This window comes from Musca domestica, unplaced genomic scaffold (genome assembly GCF_030504385.1).
Source record: "Musca domestica strain aabys unplaced genomic scaffold, Musca_domestica.polishedcontigs.V.1.1 28, whole genome shotgun sequence".
NCBI classification, from domain to species: Eukaryota; Metazoa; Arthropoda; class Insecta; order Diptera; family Muscidae; genus Musca; species Musca domestica.
Window position 1 is genome coordinate 5213893 of NW_026712293.1, and position 26112 is coordinate 5240004.

A 26112-nucleotide genomic window follows, 5' to 3' on the forward strand; every position below is an offset into this window, starting at 1 on the left:
AAACATCAATGGTCATCTATGTAAAGGTTATAAGAAAGGGAAGGAAAGGCGGTAATAAATTATGATTAGTACGGATCGATCCAGTTTTAAGTGAGGATTTATTCCGCACCTAGAACAATTCAAGAAAGGGAAGAGGATTAGGGGCTGATGAGGTCGACTCCTAACCTCATCACAAAGCGATGTAACTAACGAAAGAGAAAACGCCGCGAGATTATGTTTCTCGTTTCGTGGCTGGAAGGGAACTCAATTTATTTACAACATATCCTTAATACTAAAGCTTACATCTAATACATTAACAAATGCATTTTATTTACTAATGCACGCTGTGCATTAACGCACACAATACGTTGCGGGAGAAAACGAAGCGTACCTAATTCGTGATCGACTCTTTTTTATCTTCTATTTATGGCCGTGACATTTATTACATTATTTATTACCGACCATAAACCTAGCATATGGAAAACACATGCTTCTTAAGTGTTTTCTTTATATAACTAATTTACATTCTTCGGAAAAGACAAATAAAAATGAGATAAGAATTTAAAGAAGAACATTCAACACACAAACTATTTTTATAACATGTACTATTTTTATAACATGTACAGTAAACAGGGGCAATAAATTAATGTTCTTGTGTTCGAGTTATGTGTAGTAAGAAAACAAATCCTAGTTGTTTATGTTGTAACTAAATAGACATAGAGCAATCCAACATACATTTTTGAGTTGCGGTAAAAATGACGTGGAGTTAAATAATTTTGTTTGACTTGTATGTCGAGGTCGAGGTTGACTTGTGTTTTTCTTCGCATCTACTGTACTGTTAACTAGAAAATTACTGGTGGTTCCTTTAAACAACTGTTTGAGTAGGACGACTTTTTTATACGTGTGACCAGAAAAGATTTTTTTTTTCACACGCGTGGTAACTAAATATTGTTACATAAGAATGTTTACATATACGATCCTATCTAGGGAAAAACATTCAAGTGTTTTTTCTAATTTTGTTTGTGTTTTCATTGATTGTGGTTAAATGTGCAATATTATTTTCGAATGTTTTTTTTTTTTTTTTTTTAAATAGTACAATATCAAAAGACCGATTCCGGTCCTGTTGAAAAGACTTGTATGCTGAAGAAAAGTGGCGCTCTTTTCTGCTGAGGTTATTGTTTTTACATACCTCACAGTTTTTTTTATCAACCCTTTATTTATTTTATTTACGAGTGTTTTCTTTTCACACCTGCTTCAATAGGAAGACATTTCAAAGTCATTTTTAAGATGTGAGACCATTTTAAATATATTGAAATATTTCTTTCGTAAATATCGTAAATTTTCGTGAAATCATGTTTTTAATAATAGGTATCAAATTATCCATATGTGTATCCTACCGTGTGCATTATTGTTGTAAACTGAAATGATTTTTTTCCTTTTTTTATTTTAAATGAAAATTTTAATTTTCTGTTGAGACTTCGACGAAAAACCACGCTCCCTACAAAGAAAAAGAATATTTTTTGCACTATTTTTTAATTTTTTTCTGAATAAAATAAGAAAAAAACTCAAAAATGAATTCGATGGCTTTTAAATGCAATATTTGCGCTGTAGAGTTTGTTAACAGCATGGAATATCAAAAGCATTGTGAACTACATAAGTTATGTAATTTATGTAATCAGATATTTATAAATTCTGAAGCATTAGAATTTCATTATGGAACTCATCACAATCAGCAACAACAAGGTCAATATAATTTTGAGCAATATCATCATGCTGGACAATACAATAATCATGGGCAATACAATTATTCTGGAGAATATAATCAACAACTACAATCATATCAAAATAATCGCTTCCATCCATATATTTTACATCAACAACAGAAAAAAGAACTTCATACATCACAGCAGCAACAACTTGATCAACAACAGGAACCACACAGTTTTCAAAATCAACAGCAACAATATCAAACATACCAACAACAATACAATGTTAATGAACAACAGTCGCAATATCAAACATATCACCATCATCAGCAAATGGAAAATATCGAAGGAAATGAACAGCAAAAATATAACCAACAACAATATCAAGCTTCTCAACAACAACAAATGGACAATCACGAAGGAAATGAACAAAATATTCAGCAACAGATGTCTGAAAGAAAGAGGCGACCATATGTCTTTATGTATTGCGATTCATATTAGTAAAGCATGTTTCATGGTAAATATAATATAAACAATGTATCAATTTGTGTATTTAACATGTTGGTTTCTTTCAGATTGATGAGGAGTCAGCTTACTACTAATAGAAGAAAAATATCAATTTGTAATAGCTGTTTCTACTGCATCCCCAGAGAAGATCTTACGGTTATTCACAAAAGGTATTGTAGTCGTGTCGTCACAAATATGTCCACAGTTGAGGAAAGTATTTTAGAATTTAAGAACTTTAGAAAACAAATGGACGTACCATTTGTTATTTATGCAGATTTTGAATGTGTTTTAGAAACTTAATAGCAGGTGGGGAAAGAATTAAGAAGCATATTCCATGTGCATATGGATTCAATATTAAATGTTTATTTGATAGTAGTTTAGATGTATATCATCACTATAGTGGTGAGGATGCAGCTCAGAAATTTATAGAGCAATTAGATGTTTCCTGTAGAGAAATTTATAATAATTACTTGTCTCTTAATATGCCAATGAAACCGCTATCATCTATCGAGCAAAGTATATTTGACTCAGCACTAAACTGCCATATTTGTGATAAAAATTTATATGATGATAAATTTAGTGATCATTGTCACGTAACTGGTAAAATTAGAGGGGCAGCTCATAATGTATGCAACATTAATTATACGGTAGCACAATTCATCCCAATATTTTTCCATAATTTTTCAGAATATGATTATCATTTGCTTGTTAAAGAGCTTTTGACCACTATAGAGGGTAACACAACTATAATTCCTCTAACAAAAGGAAAATATATTTCTTTATCGTATACGGTGAATATGAATCCTTATGATAGACGCAAGACGTTTGAATATAGATTTTTGGATTCAATTCGTTTTATGGCTAGTAGTTTAGGTGCTTTAGCTACTGTACAGATGGAGATATGTTATCTATTAGAAAACATTTCACCAATGATAATGAATTCACTCTCATGAGGTAAAAGGGAATATTCTGTTATGAACATTTAAATTCCTTTGAGATTTAAACATTTAAATTCCTTTCTGCTCTGAAAACAAAAAAGTTGGGGGTTCAAAATATGACAAACTGATTGCCGATTTTGATCCAAAGAAATCGTATAGCATACATTATATGACTTTAAAGTAATGCTTAGATAATGGTCTGGTTTTGGGTAAAGTTCATCGCGTAATTTCCTTTGATCAGTCTCCCTGGTTGGCTTCATATATAGATAAAAATACTGAAGAAAGACAAAAAGCGGATAATGATTTCTTAAGGAATTTATTTAAACTCTTCAATAATGCAGTATTTGTAAAAGCTATGGAAAATATAAATAAACGGAAAGATATAAAGTTAGTAAATCATCAAACAACTAACCGAAAGTTAGCAAAATGGAAAATTTATGATTTCCATTACGGTTATATGAAGAATAAATTTGGTGAGCGCGTAATTCTAAATTATATGGATACGGATTCATTCATATATACTTTATATACTATATATACTGAAGATATCTATGAGGATATAAGAGCAGATGTTGATCAATACTTCGATAGATCAGCTTACCCTGAGGACAATGCGTATAACATACCCCGACGAAATAAAAAAGTTATAGGTATGATGAAAGACGAGAATTGTGGAAAAATTATGCTTGAAGTAGTTGGTTTAGGCTCAAAAACGCACTCTTATACGGTAGATGACGCCGTGAAAGTTAATAAAAGCTAAAAAGAGTTATCTAAAATTGTATTAAGTTTTAAAGATACTAAAAGAATGGTTCGCCAAGATAAGGTGAACACATATGCTTGGGGTCATGTAGCTATAGAGCGTGAAAAAAACTTTATAAACCTATTAAATGAAGCAATTGATATTGATAATATACTGTGAGCGTCAAATGAATGTAAACACCTCATATAAATTAACAAAAAACTTAATTTTATTAAAACAAAGAGCGATATAAAAGAAAATAAATATTATAATTTATGAGTAACAAAAGACTAAATAAAAGTCCAAAAAAACAAAAATCTAAAATAATGGAAAATAAATAAAAATTGACTTCATTTATTAATTTCCCTAAAAAAACGCGTCAAATGAAAGTAAACAGTGGCATCCTTCGTAGAACAGACATCCCAGAAAAAGTATGGTGGCAACTTTGCGAACATTATTTTTGATTGGCATCACAGAGGCAAAGTACCGTTAGAAATTTTTGTGACTTTAAATTTTTTTTCTTGCGAATAAGTAAGCTGTGTCGTCACAGTTTATTACACAAAAATAAAAAATGGGAAAACAAACTTCAGATGATGTCCGTAAAATCGTTATTGATTTGCGTAAAAAAGGCAAATCCCTTCGTGAAATTGGTACAATTGTTGGAAGGAACCATTGTACTATAAAAAAAATTATAGACATATTCACTAAACATCAAAAATTGGAGATTTTACCGCGAGGAAGACGGCCAAGGTGTCTTACAGAGCAAGAAGTAAGAGCCATTGTTAGGGAAGTTAAGGCAAATCCGACTTCGAGTGCAGTTAAAATAGCTGAGAATATATCGCAGCAGACTGGGAAGATGGTAAGTGCCAGTACAGTTCGCAGATCCCTTCACCAGAATGGTTTGCATGGCAGAGTTCCACGTAAAAAGCCTTATGTGTCAAAGCCGAACCAAATTAAAAGGTTAAATTTTGCCAAAAAATACAAAAATCATCCCATATCATTTTGGGAAAATATAATGTTTACGCCAAAAATATGGCGTAGTGCCAACGAAGCTTTAAAGGATAACTGCGTGGTTAAAACTGTGAAACATGGTGGAGGATCCGTAATGGTCTGGGGATGCATGGCAGCACCGGAGGCCGGCAAAATGGAATTTATAGAATCAACAATGAAAAAAAAAGATTACCTCAAAATTCTACAGCGCAATGTTGCTCCTAGTGTAGAATAATTGGGCTTAACAGGGCAATGGATATTCCAATAGGATAATGATCCCAAACATTCTGCTAAAATTGTTAAAGAATGGCTGCTGTACTGCACACACAAAACACTTGATCATCCTCCACAATCCCCAGACATTAATCCAATCGAACATCTTTGGGAATATTTGGACAAAAAAGTAAGAGAAAGAAATATTTCTTCCAACGATGGTCTAAAGGCAGCGTTACAGGATGAATGGAGCAAAATTCCACCTCAGTTTACAAAAAAACTTGTTGAATCAATGCCTAGGAGGTTGGAAGCAGTAATTAAATCGAAAGGACTCCAAACAAAATACTAAAAAGTAAAAATTAAATTAATTTAAGGACATGTATTTAGCAGTGTTTACTTTCATTTGACGCGCTAAATTAGAGAAAAAAATATATGAAGTCAATTTTTATTTATTTTCCATTATTTCATATTCTTTTTTTGCACTTTTGTTTAGTCTTTTATTACTCATTAATTATAATATTTATTTTTTTTATATCGCTTTTTGTTTTAATAAAATTAAGTTTTTTGTTAATTAATATGAGGTGTTTACTTTCATTTGACGCTCACATATGTATATGTTTATATCTACTTTTACATAACAAAACGAAGAAATAATTAAACAATATAAAAATATTTTTAAAATGTCTTTTTTGACTACTTCGTTTTGGTGGCTTATATCAATTGCAACAATTGGATTTTCTTTAAACTCTTCCCAAGATAATATTGGTTGCGGTTCCCTTAAAAAGTAGTTTTGTTGAAATTTCGCATACATATCGTAAAGTACGGCATTTTTGTTTTCATTAAACTTCAGATTTAAATCATCGTACGGATATGCTTCTGAATTCAAATGAACATTTTACGATTACAAAATTTGAGTGAATAAATTTCCCATTCTTTTTCTAGGGCGAGTAATATAAAGCGTGGGCGTTCTCTATTAGTCGACAATTTTACATTCCAATGACATTTAGTTGCACCCTGAAACGTTGGATTAATATGACAATCCCAACTTCGAAAAGCAATAGGAAGAGTTTTTCCATTCCATTATTTATTATTCTCATAATCTGCAGCTTTGATGAATCTGCTAAGCGTACATGAGGTATCCTCCATGTTACATTATTTATTTCTACATTGAGCTTCTCGTTAGTATCGGTAGAATAACATGCATTTTGATTACATGATGTTTACTACTTAATATTACTTTATTATAGTCCTCTGCAAACCCCAACAGCATTTTAAGTGGAATACAAAAATTTAACATGTTCCTATTTAAATCAGCACCATTAGTCCATCCAGCATTTCTCATAATATTACTCTCAACACTTGTAAGAGAAACAAAATTTGTAATAGTGCTCGATGCTCCTAAATAGCGTGTACAATCAATTTCGATATCATTTAATTCATATCGTATTTCATCAAATAAATATGCTACGCAGTTTTTACGTAAACGAGCATTAGCCGTTAAGTTTCCATCTGATGTTGTTATTACACCTTCAACGTAGAAGTAACTCTCACTTGGCAACACATATAAATCTCGATTTTGTATTGTAATTCTAATTTCATCATTATTCTTAAAAAACGAGTGTAGGGTACATAGCTGTGATAATCTTTTTTGATTATGCTGTCATCAGAATACGGTGCGTCTTCAACATTAAGTATTTCAGACATTTTCCTTTAAGTGCAGTTTAACGGATTTCAAAAATTTTTAATTTTCCTCCGTCAGTGCTCGTGTTTTAAGTTTTTGTAGGAATGCGAGACTCTTTCTGTGTTTTAATATATTTATTACATATAATAATTTTGATATAGGTCTCAAATGTAGCCGAAGAGTAGTTTCTTCGCCGCGAAAATTAATCAGGCGTTGTTCTTGATCAATAATCCAAATTTTTAGCCAACTTATTTCTTTCACATTCACAGGTAAATAAATCAAATTACGAGGTATTTCATCTATTTTATATCCAGGGGAAACATTTATTCCTAATTTATATTAAGTATGTACATGTGTGTTATTCATGTATGCTCCCGTAGTTATACTACACTGAATTTGAATTGCGTTTACTCGCAAAATATTTACTGGGAGTTGTGAGCAATGTCTTCCTCCTGGTAGTAAGATACCGCCCTCGAATCCAAATAGTAAGCTTATAGAACGGTGCTGATTAAAATCGATTGAGTCATGGGAGGAAAATATTTCAAGCTGTAGTGTGTTGTAATTAGCTACAATTTCAATGGATTTTGTATTGTTTTCGTTTTTATATGATGTTTTAAAATAGTCAGCTATATCCTCAAGTTCATATGGACCAATAGGAATCTCTATTATTTGTCCTCCAATATGAAATAGATTATTATCATAATCAAAATTAGGTATAAAATTATATGAATGAAAATCAATTAAGGCACACTCATAATCTCCTAACACCTGAATTGGCGGAAAATAATCTGCCGTTAAAACGGATGATTTTCCCGTTAGAGCCAATGTTATTGACATTATGAGTGCTTGCTTATAAATGAAAACACATTTTTCTTTACTTTATTTTATAAATTTTTATTTAACTTTTTTTTCTTTTTTTATAATATATCAGTTTTATTTATTCATGAGTTATGATGGTTTGTAAACCCCAACCATTTTATATATACCTTATCACCTTTTGATTTTAAGACTTTTCTACCAGGTACGTATTTGGGAAACGAGTATGTTTAATTTCTACGTTATAGAATCCTCCCTTGATAGGATTACCCTCATAATCCTCCTAAATATATGTCACAGGATTTGTAATTTGAATCGATTTTATGCGAAAGATTTCAGTGCTATAGTTTGGTGTATAACTCTTTTCAAATACATTTTTATATTAACTTATTCGAACATAATATCCAACACGATACTTTGGTTTAAGAAATGTTTTAATGTGATTGTACGCTGAATCTAGCAAAATTTGTTCATTGCTCTTGGTTACATCAATGGGTCGCATATTTATAGTTCCATCTTTAGTTCGATTGTATTCATGAACCAGCTTTCTGTAGATATCAATCCAATGATATGTACCATTATAAGAAAATTCTCGAAAAATTTTATTTTTCAAGGTTCTGTTAAATCATTCAACAATTGAGGCTTTCATAACACTATATGTAGAATAGTGATTTGTTGCGTATATATCTGCTAACTTCTTAAAGTCTTTGTTAAAAAACTCTTTTCCATCATCCGTTTGTAAGTTGTTAGGCACTCAGCCAGCAATCAAAATTTTTTGAAATGCCGCGCATACATCTTTCGCGCTTTTTGGTTTGATCAATATCAGTTAGCAAATATTTATATCCTTTATTAATGGTTGAATAATTACCCATTTCAATCAAATCTGCTTACCATAAATCATCAATACCCTTTGTAATAACTCTTCGGTGAGGAAAACGTTTCCTCGCTTGAGAATGGAGTTCATTTACTATAGTCCTTCTTTCCATATTTATTTATTGAGAACTTTATTCAATATAATACTATGTGGCATTGACATTGGCGATATAATGCTCTTATCATTTCTATATTTGTTTTATTTTCTTTTTAGGTGATTTATTTCATTAAATAAATTTCATATCTCTGATGATATCACTCTTCTTGTAATGCTGGTCAATATCAATTCCAAAGACTTATGAAGCATTTTTTGTCAAATTACTAGAACTTGAGTAGTGACCCTGCCCCCCGTCAGTGTATTATATTGTCTTCTCTTACCTCTTGAATTATTGATATTATTTCATTGTCCTGATTTGTATGACCAGCATTTTTGGAGGCTATTAATAATTCTAAACGTTCAACCAACTCATTTGGATCGTTCCCATATATATAATTTGGTTTCTTTAGATTAACGTTCATTAATCCTTCACCTATGTGAGTTGATTGAAACAGTTTTTTTATAATCTTTGTATACTTCGGACCTTTATTACCTCTAATTTGTCCGGTTGATTCATAATTTCTCCGGTGTACGCACGTACTCTCTACAATTTTCTTATATATATATCTAATTCAAATTTATCAAAACCAGTAGGACTTTTGTGAAGTAAAGGATTGTATAGACCGCTTGATAAAGCCCATGTTTGGTTCCCAATTTTTTTTTGACATCTACAAAGTACGTTTTACTGTCACCGAATTTCCAATCACCATTTTCTTCTTTCTGGGGACCGTATATATTATCGTATGTATTATATCTACATAAGGATGTAAGGCTTTCCACCCCCTTTTTATACTGCCAATCTTCTCCTTTCTCCTCCTCCTCTTCAGAATAGAATGTATCATCATCGTCATTAGAGTCATCTTTAAGTTCACTTTTGACAACAAAGTCCTTTTCTAGTTTTAGTTCGTTTTCCTTTCATGGCGTTTATCGACTTTTTGTTTCATTGAAGTTTAAATGTGATAATATAACCACATCATTTAATGGTTTTATAATGGGTTTAAATGTATGCTGTAGTCGTCTTCCGATGTCATCCTCTCCTTCTTTAATAGATTGAAATTTTTTCCTCAGAATACTCCTTGATTTAATGAGTTTTTTTAAAACATTCTCATCCATTGTTTTTCTTCCAGTCATTATTAAGATTTTTCAACAGAACAAAGGTAATCCTAAACTGATCGGTTTATGGTAAACAGATCGCTTTGCAGTGTAGGAACAGCAGAGTTTATGTAAACAGGGCGGTTTATTATAAACAAGTCAGTTTGAAACAGGGCGGTTTACAGTAAATAGTTCAGTTTGAAACAGGGCGGTTTACAATAAACAGGTCAGTTTGAAACAGGATCGGTCTACAGTAAACAGGTCAGTTTGAAACAGGGGAGGCTTATTATTATTATTATCAGGTCAGTTTGAAATAGGGCGGTGTTCAGTAAGGAGAACAGGTCAGCTCCAGATGGTTTTTTTTTTTTTTTTTTTTTTTTTTTTTTTTGAAGCGGTTTCGATTGAATATAGATGTGCTTTATTCAAGATATTATAAAGCACTAAATATGAATGAAGAAATCCTTTTCTATAGCGACCGTTAGTTATGGTATATTCTTTACTTATAACCAAAAATCCATATTCATCGCTCCAACATTCTCTACATTAAACTTGTTGAATGACATATCGCCTCAAATATGATCATTAAATGCGTTCATGTTGATATTATCCTGTTTGAAAGCTATTATGAAGTTGGCATTATCTCTAATAAGACGTTTAGGAATTCGTGTATATGCTTGACATAAATAGAAGGAGTCTATATTTCTATGTCTACCCATACAAAAGTATGCTCATATTTTGTTTTGATTTTGACAAGCGACATCATCAAAGATCATTATCGAAGTTTCCTCCGCCTAATTTGGTTGTAGAACGTCAATGTTTTCAGCATATGTGTGAAATACCATTGACTTAATGGGTGTAATTAACTCTTCCAAATACTTATATTTTGGTTGCTGAAGAAATTTTGGATATAAGTATATATTTTTAAATTTTAATGCGTTAGGGCTTTCAATTAAACTAATCATGATATTAGTTTTTCTGCAATTTGATGGACCTACTATTACAGCTCTAATGGAATTAGGTAATAAGGGACGCCTATCGTTGTTAAGATTATTAAAATCAATGTTTTTCACATTAATATTCGTATCTTGTTTCACCAAACGCATTTGTGAGGCTGTGTATTAAATTGAATGCTCTATAAAATTTAAAATTTTTTCTCTTTTAGATTAATGATCAACATATAAAATGGTTGTTTATTATAAAAACTTAATTAATTATAAACGAATCATTCGAGGAAGAAAATTATTGAATAACACTATTGACGCACTACCATTCGAGCTTCATTTATCTGGATATGAATTTTGTACAAAATTGGAAAATAGATTGAGAAAAGGCGATAAAGGAATAAATGGTTTAGATTCAGCTTGCAAACTACATGATATTGAGTATTCCAAAACTAATGATATAAAGCATAAAGCGTGTCAAGACCTAGCTGAAAGCGCTTAGCAACGAGCGAAAGCAAAAGATAGTAACTGGGGTGAAAATATTAATGCTTTTTTAGTTAGCAATACCATGAAGGCTAAATCAAAATTAGGTATGGGTAAAACTAAAAATGTTGAATGCAGAAAAAAGGTATTTTCTTCGACTGTTAAAAATGCAACTCCAATCCTTAGAAAGGCGAAACCACGCGATATTAATAGTGCCATAAAATTTGCTCGTAAAACAATAGGACAAGCATTTAAGGGTTATACGAGTACCAAAAATTGGAGGACTTCTTCCTATAATACCAATATTTACAGCACTGAGTGCTGTATGTGCATTAGCTACGGGAGGCTGAACAATAGCGAAAGCAGTTAACTCAGCCAAGAATGCTGAGAAGAAACTTGAAGAAAACATTCGTCATAATAAATCTATGGAGAACATCGCCATTGGTAACGGCCTATACCTCAAACCATATAAAAATGGAATGGGTATTGTATACAAAAAGAAATCTTGAACAAAAAAATTCTGAGTCAGCTGCATCAATAGACCTTTGACGTATATTGATATTGAATTGTTTGGAAAGAAATATATTCCAAATTCAAGGGGAGTTTACATGCGGGATAAACTACCTTGTAAACCACGTAACATAGAATCTGGAATTATAAATCTTGATTCTTATAATGGACCTTGCACACATTGGGTAGCATACTATAGTATTGTAGCATACTATATGTATTTCTTTATGGAAATACATTTCTATGATATTTGGCGTTTTTAAATTTCCAATATTGAAGCGATGCATTTTAATGGTGAAAGCTGGATTACGTACTAACTTTCTTTTACGGTAGAATTCAACATTTATAGAAAAAAATCTATCATTACTACATAGCATTAAATAAAAATTGGTGTTGTTTTAAAATATAGATTTCTTTTTTTACTTAATCTATGTGTTAAATTTTTTTTTATTTCTATTCATGTATTAGATGTATATTGGGAGTAAAAAAAACTCTGTTGGTAATATGTGTTGTAACTCCAACTTATTTGACATATTGTCATTCCCTTCATGCAAAAGTGTTTTTGTGATTGAAAATCCTCCTTGACTTAATTGTTTTATGGCATCATATCCTAGGGAAGGGAATCTCGCAAGCATATAGAATTGAATCATCCAATTTCAATACTATCTTGTTTCCATATTTTGTTTGCGTTTTATATGCTCCTGCAATTGCATATTGCTTATTTATTTCCATTTCCTTCACACTAAGGGTTTTTTGTAGTTCAGACTATTGAAGGAATTAATTAAATCCATGCTTTCTGAGTCTTGATATTACACTGCGATATTTTACTCGACATCACCAGCTGTTTATATTCAAAAGATTCACTGTCTTTCTCTTTCCCTCCTACATAAAATATATTTGCACCTTTTCTAACCCCATAAATGTAATATAAAGAAATACATTTTTTTTGTTTTAATTTTTTATAAATATTGTAATAGGATCATCATCTATTAAGTCTTCAACCAGAATTTTCAATTGCTCTATATTACTAGAAATAGATGAAATTAAATCTACAAATAAATTATTTTGTTGTGGCTCAGAATCCCTTCCGTTTATATGTTGAGTCTCCGCACTGAATTGTATCAACCATTCATCATCATTCTGATGGCTACCAACTGCTGTCCGTTTTGAAAGATTTCGTCTGCTTCACTTATTTCACCACCACGGTCATCTTCTATAGCATTACTGGTGTTCGATATGTCTTGGGGAAGGAGGGGGAGATAGTAATCACGCTGATAGACTTATTGTGTTGTCTGATCTTCTCCCAGGGCTCCTCAGAGAATGCTAAAAGTCTTCGTGTCACCTGATAAAAAAATGTCATTTATTATGTGGAAGTCTTCATCAATTAAGTCTCCAATCATTTCGTCTTCACGGAATTCAATCGAATCTCCTTCATTACCATTAAGCCCGCATGTAGGGGCTTCTTCATTTCTTCTGGCGACTCTCTCTTTTTCTTTTTTAAAATATTTTGCCACCTCTTTATCCACATCAAAGTCCTCAAAAAACTCTGCGTCACTCCATTCGTATTGGGAAAATTTCCTTGCTGCAATTATTGTATACGGAGAATGTTTTTGAAGACTGAATGACTTTCTACAAATTGTGCGCTGCTTTAAACGTCCTAGACGAAGCATTATTTCCGATAAAAACTCTGAATACAATTCTAATCTTACATTTTCATTTATGTTATCTCAATATTGTATCATTTACAATTAGAATTTATCCTATCAAATAAGGATAAAGCAAGTAACTATCCAACTGTAAATATAAACTAGGATGTTGATGTGAAACACACAAACAAAAGTGGAAAAACATTTGAATGTTTATCCCTAGGCACGATCGTATATGTAAACATTCTTATACAACAATATTTGCTCAAAAATGGTCACTTGAGTTGACCTTAGTTACCACGCGTGTGAAAAAAATCTTTTCTGGTCACATGTCTAAAAAATGTCTACCTAGTTAAACAGTTGTTTACAGGAACCACCAGTAATTTTCTAGCTAACAACAACGTAAACTATAGGTGTGAAGAAAAACCTCACACAGAAGTCAAACAAAATTATCTAACTCCACGTCATTTTTACCGCAACTCAAAAATGTACGTTGGATTGCTCTATGTCTATTTAGTAACAATATAAACAACTATGATTTGTTTTTTACTTCAAACAACTGGAACACAAGAACAGTAATTTTTTGCCCCTAGTCCCCTTCCCTTTATTGAATTGTTCTAGGTGTGAAATAAATCCTCACTTAAAACTAGATCGATCCGAACTTATCATAATTTATTATAACCCTTTACACAGAGAATTTGTTTTCTTACTACACAAAATAAGATCGATCCGAACTTGTCATAACTTATTACCGCTAATCCCCTTCCCTTTCTTATGACCCTTTACACAGGTGACCATTGATGTTTATCCCCCCTCCCCTTATCATAATTACAAAGGTGTCTATTGATGTTTACCCCCTTATCTTAATTACACAGGTGTCCAATGATGTTTACCCGCCCCCACCCCTTTTTCTTACTTACCTTATCTTATCTTTCCTGAGCCAGAAGGAAGACCTCACATATACTCCCCATATTGGGTATTTTGATGATTTTAGAGAAATTATTTATCGGAACCATTTCAAACTTAGTATTTTAAGTTCGTAATGAATACTACAGCGTATGACAGAAAGTTGTCTGTGCAGGTCCACGTCTTCGTATAGTCCCCATATAACGTTTGCCCTTGACATTCGGTATTTTGATGACATTAGCGACATTATTTACCGGAATTGTTTCAAATTTGGTATTTGAAGTTCGAATCTACGTTCGAGTTCGAGATACTACAGCATAAAACAGAAAATGGGTCATGTGGGTCCACGTCTTCGTATAGCCCCCATATAACGGTACCAACCGATACTTGGTATTTTGACGATTTTAGCGATATTATCAACTGGAATTGTTTCAAATTGAAGTTCGTAATGGATAATACAGTCGAAGAGAGAAAATTGTCTGTGCAGGTCTACGTCTTCGTATAGGCCCCATATAACGGCACGAAAGTATTTCAAATTTTGTATTTGAAGTTCGTAATGAATACTACAGCCTATGACAGAAAATTGTCTGTGCAGGTCCATGTCTTCGTATAACGGTACCCATTGAAATTTGGTATTTTGATGATTTAAGCGACATTATTTACCAGAATTGTTTTAAATTTTGTATTTGAAGTACGTTACAGATACTACAGCATAGAACAGAAAATGGGCCATGTGGGTCCACGTCTTCGTATAGCCCCCATATAACAGTAGCCCTTGATATTAGGTATTTTGATGATTTTAGCCACATTATTTACAAGAATTGTTTCAAATTTGGTATTTGAAATTCGTAACAGACACTACAGCATAAAACAGAAAATTTGCCATGTGGGTCCACGTCTTCTTATAGCCCCATATAACGGAACCACCCGATTTTCGGTATTTTGATGATTTTAGCGACATTATTTACAGGAATTGTTTCAAATTTTGTATTTGAAATTCGTAACAGATACTACAGCATAAAACAGAAAATTTGCCATGTGGGTGCACGGGTTCGTATAGCCCCCATATAACGGTACCCCTTGATATTCGGTATTTTGATGATTTTAGCGACATTATTTACCGGAACTATATCAAATTTTGTATTTGAAGTTCGTAACATATACGTGGGTGGGTCCACGTCTTCGTATAGCCCCCATATAACAACACCACCCGATATTCGGTATTTTGATGATTTTAGCGACATTATTTACCGGAAGTATTTCAAATTTTGTATTTGAAGTTCGTAATAAATACTACAGCCTATGACAGAAAATTGTCTGTGCAGGTTTACGTCTTCGTATAACCCCCATATAACGGTACCCCTTGATATTCGGTATTTTGATGATTTTAGCGACATTATTTACCGGAACTATTTCAAATTTTGTATTTGAAGTTCGTAATAGATACGTGGGTGGGTCCACGTCTTCGTATGGCCCCCATATAACAACACCACCCGATATTCGGTGTTTTGAGGATTTTAGCGAGGTTATCTACCGGAATTGTTTGACTTTTGGTATTTGAAATTCTTAATGGATACTATATCCTAAGACAGAAAATTAACAATGTAGGTCCACGTCTTCGTATAACCGCATATAATGGTACCTCCCGATATTGGGTATTTTGATGATTTTAGAGAAATTATATATCGGAACTATTTCAAATTTAGTATTTCAAGTTCGTAATGAATACTACAGCGTATGACAGCAAGTTGTATGTGCAGGTCCACGTCTTATATAGCCCCCATATATTGTTACCCCTTAATAATCGGTATTTTGATGACTTTAGCGACATTATTTACCGGAATTGTTTTAAATTTGGTATTTGAAGTTCGCAACAGATACTACAGCATACAACAGAAAATGGGTCAAGTGGGTCCACGTTTTCGTATAGCCCCCATATCACGTTACCCCTTAATATTCGCTATTTTGATGATTTTAGCGATATCATCAACTGGAATTGTTTCAAATTTGATATTTGAAGTTCGTAATGGATACTACAGTCGAAGACAGAAAATTGTCTGTGCAGGTCCACGTCTTCGTATAGCCCCCATATAACGGTACGGAAGTATTTCAAATTTTGTATTTGAAGTTGGTAATGAATACTACAGCCTATGACAGATAATTGTCTGTGCAGGTCCACGTCTTCGTATAGCCCCAATATATTGTTACCCCTTAATATTCGGTATTTTAATGACTTTAGCGACATTATTTACAGGAATTGTTTCAAAGTTTGTATTTGAAGTACGTCACAGCTACTACAGCATACAAGAGAAAATGGGCAATGTGGGTCCACATTTTGGTATAGCCCCCATATAACGGTACCCCTTGATATTCGGTATTTTGATGATTTTAGCCACATTATTTACAGGAATTGTTGCAAATTTGGTATTTGAAATTCGTAACAGATACTACAGCATAAAACAGAAAATGGGTCATGTGGGTCCACGTCTTCGTATAGCCCCCATATAACGATACCACCCGATATTTGATATTTTGATGATTTCAGCGATAATATCAACCGGAATTGTTTCAAATTTGGTATTTAAAGTTCTTAATGAATAGTACATCTTAAGAAAGAAAATTAAGCATGTAGGTCCACGTCTTCGTATAGCCCCTACATAACGGTATCTAACAATATTCGGTATTTTGGCGATATTAGGGAATTCATTCGCCGGAATTGTTTCAAATTTAGGATTTGCAGTTCGTAATGGATACTACAGTCGAAGACGGAAAATTGTCTGTGCAGGTCCACGTCTTCGTATAGCCCCTATATAATGTTACCCCATGATATTCGGTATTTTAATGATTTTAGCGACATTATTTACCTGATTTGCTTCAAATTTTGTAGTTGAAGTGGGTCCACGTCTTCGTATAGCCCCCAGATAACGGTATTACCAGATATTCGGTATTTTGATGATTTTAGCGACTTCATTTACCGGAATTTTTCAAATTTAGTACTTGAAGTTCGTAGTGGATACTACAGTCGAAGACAAAAAATTGTCTCTGCAAGTCCGCGTCTTCGTATAGCCCCCATATGACGGTACCATACCGAATATCGGGTGGTACCGTCATGATGATTTTAACGGTATTATTTACCGGAAGTATTTCAAATTTTGTATCTGAAGTTCGTAATGAATACTACAGCCTATGACAGAAAATTGTCTTCGAAGTTCATAACAGATACTACAATATAAAACACAAAATTTGCCATGTGGGTCCACGTCTTCGTATAGCCTCCATATAACGGTACCACCCGATATTCGTTATTTTAGCGACATTATCAACCGGAAATGTTTAAAACTTGGTATTTGAAGTTCTTAATATATACTACATCCTAATACAGAGAATTAACCATGTAGGTCCACGTCTTCGTATAGCCCCCGTATAACGGTACCCCTTAATAATCGGTATTTTGATGATTTTAATGAATACTACAGCTTATGACAGAAAATTGCCTGTGCAGGTCCATGTCTTCGTATAGCCCCCATATAACGGTACCACCCGATATTCGGTATTTTGATTTTATGGAATTCATTCACCGGAATTGTTTCAAATTTAGTGTTTGAAGTTCGTAATTGATACTACAGTCGAAGACGGAAAATTGGCTGTGCCGTTCCACGTCTTCGTATCGCCCCCATATAACGATACCTCCCGATATTCGATATTTTGATGATTTCAGCGATAATATCAACCGGAATTGTTTCAAATTTGGTATTTAAAGTTCTTAATGAATAGTACATCTTAAGAAAGAAAATTAAGCATGTAGGTCCACGTCTTCGTATAGCCCCTACATAACGGTATCTAACAATATTCGGAATTTTGGCGATATTAGGGAATTCATTCGCCGGAATTGTTTCAAATTTAGGATTTGCAGTTCGTAATGGATACTACAGTCGAAGACGTAAAATTGTCTGTGCAGGTCCACGTCTTCGTATAGCCCCCATATAATGTTACCCCATGATATTCGGTATTTTAATGATTTTAGCGACATTATTTACCTGATTTGCTTCAAATTTTGTATTTGAAGTTCGTAACAGATATTACAGCATAGAACAGATAATGGGCCATGTGGGTCCACGTCTTCGTATAGCCCCCAGATAACGGTATTACCAGATATTCGGTATTTTGATGATTTTAGCGACTTCATTTACCGGAATTTTTCAAATTTAGTACTTGAAGTTCGTAGTGGATACTACAGTCGAAGACAAAAAATTGTCTGTGCAAGTCCGCGTCTTCGTATAGCCCCCATATGACGGTACCACCCGATATTCGGTATTTTGATGATTTTAACGGTATTATTTACCGGAAGTATTTCAAAATTTGTATCTGAAGTTCGTAATGAATACTACAGCCTATGACAGAAAATTGTCTTCGAAGTGCATACCAGATACTACAATATAAAACACAAAATTTGCCATGTGGGTGCACGGGTTCGTATAGCCCACATATAACGGTACCCCTTGATATTCGGTATTTTGATGATTTTAGCGACATTATTTACCGGAACTATTTCAAATTTTGTATTTGAAGTTCGTAACAGATACGTGGGTGGGTCCACGTCTTCATATAGCCCCCATATAACAACACCACCCGATATTCGGTATTTTGATGATTTTAGCGACATTATTTACCGGAAGTATTTCAAATTTTGTATTTGAAGTTCGTAATAAATACTACAGCCTATGACAGAAAATTGTCTGTGCAGGTTTACGTCTTCGTATAACCCCCATATAACGGTACCCCTTGATATTCGGTATTTTGATGATTTTAGCGACATTATTTACCGGAACTATTTCAAATTTTGTATTTGAAGTTCGTAATAGATACGTGGGTGGGTCCACGTCTTCGTATGGCCCCCATATAACAACACCACCCGATATTCGGTGTTTTGAGGATTTTAGCGAGGTTATCTACCGGAATTGTTTGACTTTTGGTATTTGAAATTCTTAATGGATACTATATCCTAAGACAGAAAATTAACAATGTAGGTCCACGTCTTCGTATAACCGCATATAATGGTACCTCCCGATATTGGGTATTTTGATGATTTTAGAGAAATTATATATCGGAACTATTTCAAATTTAGTATTTCAAGTTCGTAATGAATACTACAGCGTATGACAGCAAGTTGTATGTGCAGGTCCACGTCTTATATAGCCCCCATATATTGTTACCCCTTAATAATCGGTATTTTGATGACTTTAGCGACATTATTTACCGGAATTGTTTTAAATTTGGTATTTGAAGTTCGCAACAGATACTACAGCATACAACAGAAAATGGGTCATGTGGGTCCACGTTTTCGTATAGCCCCCATATCACGTTACCCCTTAATATTCGCTATTTTGATGATTTTAGCGATATCATCAACTGGAATTGTTTCAAATTTGATATTTGAAGTTCGTAATGGATACTACAGTCGAAGACAGAAAATTGTCTGTGCAGGTCCACGTCTTCGTATAGCCCCCATATAACGGTACGGAAGTATTTCAAATTTTGTATTTGAAGTTGGTAATGAATACTACAGCCTATGACAGATAATTGTCTGTGCAGGTCCACGTCTTCGTATAGCCCCAATATATTGTTACCCCTTAATATTCGGTATTTTAATGACTTTAGCGACATTATTTACAGGAATTGTTTCAAAGTTTGTATTTGAAGTACGTCACAGCTACTACAGCATACAAGAGAAAATGGGCAATGTGGGTCCACATTTTGGTATAGCCCCCATATAACGGTACCCCTTGATATTCGGTATTTTGATGATTTTAGCCACATTATTTACAGGAATTGTTGCAAATTTGGTATTTGAAATTCGTAACAGATACTACAGCATAAAACAGAAAATGGGTCATGTGGGTCCACGTCTTCGTATAGCCCCCATATAACGATACCACCCGATATTTGATATTTTGATGATTTCAGCGATAATATCAACCGGAATTGTTTCAAATTTGGTATTTAAAGTTCTTAATGAATAGTACATCTTAAGAAAGAAAATTAAGCATGTAGGTCCACGTCTTCGTATAGCCCCTACATAACGGTATCTAACAATATTCGGTATTTTGGCGATATTAGGGAATTCATTCGCCGGAATTGTTTCAAATTTAGGATTTGCAGTTCGTAATGGATACTACAGTCGAAGACGGAAAATTGTCTGTGCAGGTCCACGTCTTCGTATAGCCCCTATATAATGTTACCCCATGATATTCGGTATTTTAATGATTTTAGCGACATTATTTACCTGATTTGCTTCAAATTTTGTAGTTGAAGTGGGTCCACGTCTTCGTATAGCCCCCAGATAACGGTATTACCAGATATTCGGTATTTTGATGATTTTAGCGACTTCATTTACCGGAATTTTTCAAATTTAGTACTTGAAGTTAGTAGTGGATACTACAGTCGAAGACAAAAAATTGTCTCTGCAAGTCCGCGTCTTCGTATAGCCCCCATATGACGGTACCATACCGAATATCGGGTGGTACCGTCATGATGATTTTAACGGTATTATTTACCGGAAGTATTTCAAATTTTGTATCTGAAGTTCGTAATGAATACTACAGCCTATGACAGAAAATTGTCTTCGAAGTTCATAACAGATACTACAATATAAAACACAAAATTTGCCATGTGGGTCCACGTCTTCGTATAGCCTCCATATAACGGTACCACCCGATATTCGTTATTTTAGCGACATTATCAACCGGAAATGTTTAAAACTTGGTATTTGAAGTTCTTAATATATACTACATCCTAATACAGAGAATTAACCATGTAGGTCCACGTCTTCGTATAGCCCCCGTATAACGGTACCCCTTAATAATCGGTATTTTGATGATTTTAATGAATACTACAGCTTATGACAGAAAATTGCCTGTGCAGGTCCATGTCTTCGTATAGCCCCCATATAACGGTACCACCCGATATTCGGTATTTTGATTTTATGGAATTCATTCACCGGAATTGTTTCAAATTTAGTGTTTGAAGTTCGTAATTGATACTACAGTCGAAGACGGAAAATTGGCTGTGCCGTTCCACGTTTTCGTATCGCCCCCATATAACGATACCTCCCGATATTCGATATTTTGATGATTTCAGCGATAATATCAACCGGAATTGTTTCAAATTTGGTATTTAAAGTTCTTAATGAATAGTACATCTTAAGAAAGAAAATTAAGCATGTAGGTCCACGTCTTCGTATAGCCCCTACATAACGGTATCTAACAATATTCGGAATTTTGGCGATATTAGGGAATTCATTCGCCGGAATTGTTTCAAATTTAGGATTTGCAGTTCGTAATGGATACTACAGTCGAAGACGGAAAATTGTCTGTGCAGGTCCACGTCTTCGTATAGCCCCCATATAATGTTACCCCATGATATTCGGTATTTTAATGATTTTAGCGACATTATTTACCTGATTTGCTTCAAATTTTGTATTTGAAGTTCGTAACAGATATTACAGCATAGAACAGATAATGGGCCATGTGGGTCCACGTCTTCGTATAGCCCCCAGATAACGGTATTACCAGATATTCGGTATTTTGATGATTTTAGCGACTTCATTTACCGGAATTTTTCAAATTTAGTACTTGAAGTTCGTAGTGGATACTACAGTCGAAGACAAAAAATTGTCTGTGCAAGTCCGCGTCTTCGTATAGCCCCCATATGACGGTACCACCCGATATTCGGTATTTTGATGATTTTAACGGTATTATTTACCGGAAGTATTTCAAAATTTGTATCTGAAGTTCGTAATGAATACTACAGCCTATGACAGAAAATTGTCTTCGAAGTGCATACCAGATACTACAATATAAAACACAAAATTTGCCATGTGGGTGCACGGGTTCGTATAGCCCACATATAACGGTACCCCTTGATATTCGGTATTTTGATGATTTTAGCGACATTATTTACCGGAACTATTTCAAATTTTGTATTTGAAGTTCGTAACAGATACGTGGGTGGGTCCACGTCTTCATATAGCCCCCATATAACAACACCACCCGATATTCGGTATTTTGATGTTTTTAGCGACATTATTTACCGGAAGTATTTCAAATTTTGTATTTGAAGTTCGTAATAAATACTACATCTTATGACAGAAAATTGTCTGTGCAGGTTCACGTCTTCGTATAACCCCCATATAACGGTACCCCTTGATATTCGGTATTTTGATGATTTTAGCGACATTATTTACCGGAACTATTTCACATTTTGTATTTGAAGCTCGTAACAGATACGTGGGTGGGTCCACGTTTTCGTATGGCCCCCATATAACAACACCACCCGATATTCGGTATTTTGATGATTTTAGCGAGGCTATCTACCGGAATTGTTTGACTTTTGGTATTTGAAATTCTTAATGGATACTATATCCTAAGACAGAAAATTAACAATGTAGGTCCACGTCCTCGTATAACCGCATATAACGGTACCTCCCGATATTGGGTATTTTGATGATTTTACAGAAATTATATATCGGAACTATTTCAAATTTAGTATTTCAAGTTCCTTATGAATACTACAGCGTTTGACAGAAAGTTGTATGTGCAGGTCCACGTCTTCGTATAGCCCCCATATATTGTCACTCCTTAATATTCGGTATTTTGATGACTTTAGCGACATTATTTTCCGGAATTGTTTTAAATTTGGTATTTGAAGTTCACAACAGATACTACAGCATACAACAGAAAATGGGCCATGTGGGTACACGTTTTCGTATAGCCCCCATATAACGGTACCCCTTGATATTCGGTATTTTGATGATTTTAGCGACATTATTTACCGGAAGTATATCAAGTTTTGTATTTGAAGTTCGTAATAAATACTACAGCCTATGACAGAAAGTTGTCTGTCCAGGTCCACGTCTTCGTACAGCCCCCATATAACGCTACCCTTTAATATTCGGTATTTTGATGACATTAGCGACATTATTTAGCGGAATTGTTTCAAATTTGGTAATTAAAGTTCGCACCAGATACTACAGCATAAAACAGAAAATGGGTCTTGTGAGTCCACGACTTCGTATTGCCCCCGTTTAACGGTACCACCCGATATTCGGTATTTTGATGATTTTAGCGATATCATCAACTGGAATTGTTTCAAATTTGATATTTGAAGTTCGTAATGGATACTACAGTCGAAGACAGAAAATTGTCTGTGCAGGTCCACGTCCTCGTATAGCCCCCATATAACGGTACGGAAGTATTTCAAATTTTGTATTTGAAGTTGGTAATGAATACTACAGCCTATGACAGAAAATTGTCTGTGCAGGTCCACGTCTTCGTATAGCCCCCATATATTGTTACCCCTAAATATTCGGTATTTTGATGATTTTAGCCACATTATTTACAGGATAAAACAGAAAATGGGTCTTGTGGGTCCACGTCTTCGTATAGCCTCCATATAAAGGTACCACCCGATATTCGTTATTTTAGCGACATTATCAACCGGAAATGTTTATAACTTGGTATTTGAAGTTCTTAATGTATACTACATCCTAAAACAGAGAATTAACCATGTAGGTCCACGTCTTCGTATAGCCCCCGTATAACGGTACCCCTTAATAATCGGTATTTTGATGATTTTAATGAATACTACAGCTTATGACAGAAAATTGCCTGTGCAGGTCCATGTCTTCGTATAGCCCCCATATAACGGTACCACCCGATATTCGGCATTTTGATTTTATGGAATTCATTCACCGGAATTGTTTCAAATTTAGTGTTTGAAGTTCGTAATTGATACTACAGTCGAAGACGGAAAATTGGCTGTGCCGTTCCACGTCTTCGTATAGCCCCCATATAACGATACCACCCGATATTCGATATTTTGATGATTTCAGCGATAATATCAACCGGAATTGTTTCAAATTTGGTATTTAAAGTTCTTAATGAATAGTACATCTTAAGAAAGAAAATTAAGCATGTAGGTCCACGTCTTCGTATAGCCCCCACATAACGGTATCTAACGATATTCGGCATTTTGGCGATATTAGGGAATTCATTCGCCGGAATTGTTTCAAATTTAGGATTTGCAGTTCGTAATGGATACTACAGTCGAAGACGGAAAATTGTCTGTGCAGGTCCACGTCTTCGTATAGCCCCCATATAATGTTACCCCTTGATATTCGGTATTTTGATGATTTTAGCGACATTATTTACCTGATTTGCTTCAAATTTTGTATTTGAAGTTCGTAACAGATATTACAGCATAGAACAGATAATGGGCCATGTGGGTCCACGTCTTCGTATAGCCCCCAGATAACGGTATTACCAGATATTCGGTATTTTGATGATTTTAGCGACTTCATTTACCGGAATTTTTCAAATTTAGTAATTGAAGTTCGTAGTGGATACTACAGTCGAAGACAAAAAATTGTCTGTGCAAGTCCGCGTCTTCGTATAGCCCTCATATGACGGTACCACCCGATATTCGGTATTTTGATGATTTTAACGGTATTATTTACCGGAAGTATTTCAAATTTTGTATCTGAAGTTCGTAATGAATACTACAGCCTATGACAGAAAATTGTCTTCGAAGTTCATAACAGATACTACAATATAAAACACAAAATTTGCCATGTGGGTCCACGTCTTCGTATAGCCCCCATATAACGGAACCACCCGATTTTCGGTATTTTGATGATTTTAGCGACATTTTTTACCGGAACTATTTCAAATTTTGTATTTGAAGTTCGTAACAGATACGTGGGTGGGTCCACGTCTTCGTATAGCCCCCATATAACAACACCACCCGATATTCGGTATTTTGATGATTTTAGCGACATTATTTACCGGAAGTATTTCAAATTTTGTATTTGAAGTTCGTAATAAATACTACAGCCTATGACAGAAAATTGTCTGTGCAGGTTCACGTCTTCGTATAACCCCCATATAACGGTACCCCTTGATATTCGGTATTTTGATGATTTTAGCGACATTATTTACCGGAACTATTTCAAATTTTGTATTTGAAGTTCGTAACTGATACATGGGTGGGTCCACGTCTTCGTATGGCCCCCATATAACAACACCACCCGATAATCGGTATTTTGATGATTTTAGCGAGGCTATCTACCGGAATTGTTTGACTTTTGGTATTTGAAATTCTTAATGGATACTATATCCTAAGACAGAAAATTAACAATGTAGGTCCACGTCTTCGTATAACCGCATATAACGGTACCTCCCGACATTGGGTATTTTGATGATTTTACAGAAATTATATGTCGGAACTATTTCAAATTTAGTATTTCAAGTTCGTAATGAATACTACAGCGTATGACAGAAAGTTGTATGTGCAGGTCCACGTCTTCGTATAGCCCCCATATATTGTTACACCTTAATATTCGGTATTTTGATGACTTTAGCGACATTATTTACCGGAATTGTTTTAAATTTGATATTTGAAGTTCGCAACAGACACTACAGCATACAACAGAAAATGGGCCATGTGGGTACACGTTTTCGTATAGCCCCCATATAACGGTACCCCTTAATATTCGGTATTTTGATGATTTTAGCGACATTATTTACCGGAAGTATATCAAGTTTTGTATTTGAAGTTCGTAATAAATACTACAGCCTATGACAGAAAGTTGTCTGTGCATGTCCACGTCTTCGTATAGCCCCCATATATTGTTACCCCTTAATATTCGGTATTTTGATGACTTTAGCGACATTATTTAGCGGAATTGTTTCAACTTTGGTAATTAAAGTTCGCACCAGATACTACAGCATAAAACAGAAAATGGGTCTTGTGGGTCCACGTCTTCGTATTGCCCCCGTTTAACGGTACCACCCGATATTCGGTATTTTGATGACTTTAGCGACATTATTTACCGGAATTGTTTTAAATTTGATATTTGAAGTTCGCAACAGACACTACAGCATACAACAGAAAATGGGCCATGTGGGTACACGTTTTCGTATAGCCCCCATATAACGGT

The 26112-nt window shown here is 34.2% G+C and overlaps 1 protein-coding gene across 1 annotated transcript in view; it reads left to right on the top strand.

Moving 5' to 3' along the window:
• The first annotated feature begins 4884 nt into the window (after window positions 1-4884).
• LOC131803242 (uncharacterized) overlaps window positions 4885-26112 on the top strand; it is a 45890-nt gene continuing 24662 nt past the window's right edge. Inside the window, exons 1-2 of the mRNA XM_059124338.1 lie at window positions 4885-5085; window positions 5128-5262. Of these exons, the coding sequence (XP_058980321.1) occupies window positions 4885-5085; window positions 5128-5262 (336 nt within the window). The remainder of the gene's footprint in view (window positions 5086-5127; window positions 5263-26112) is intronic.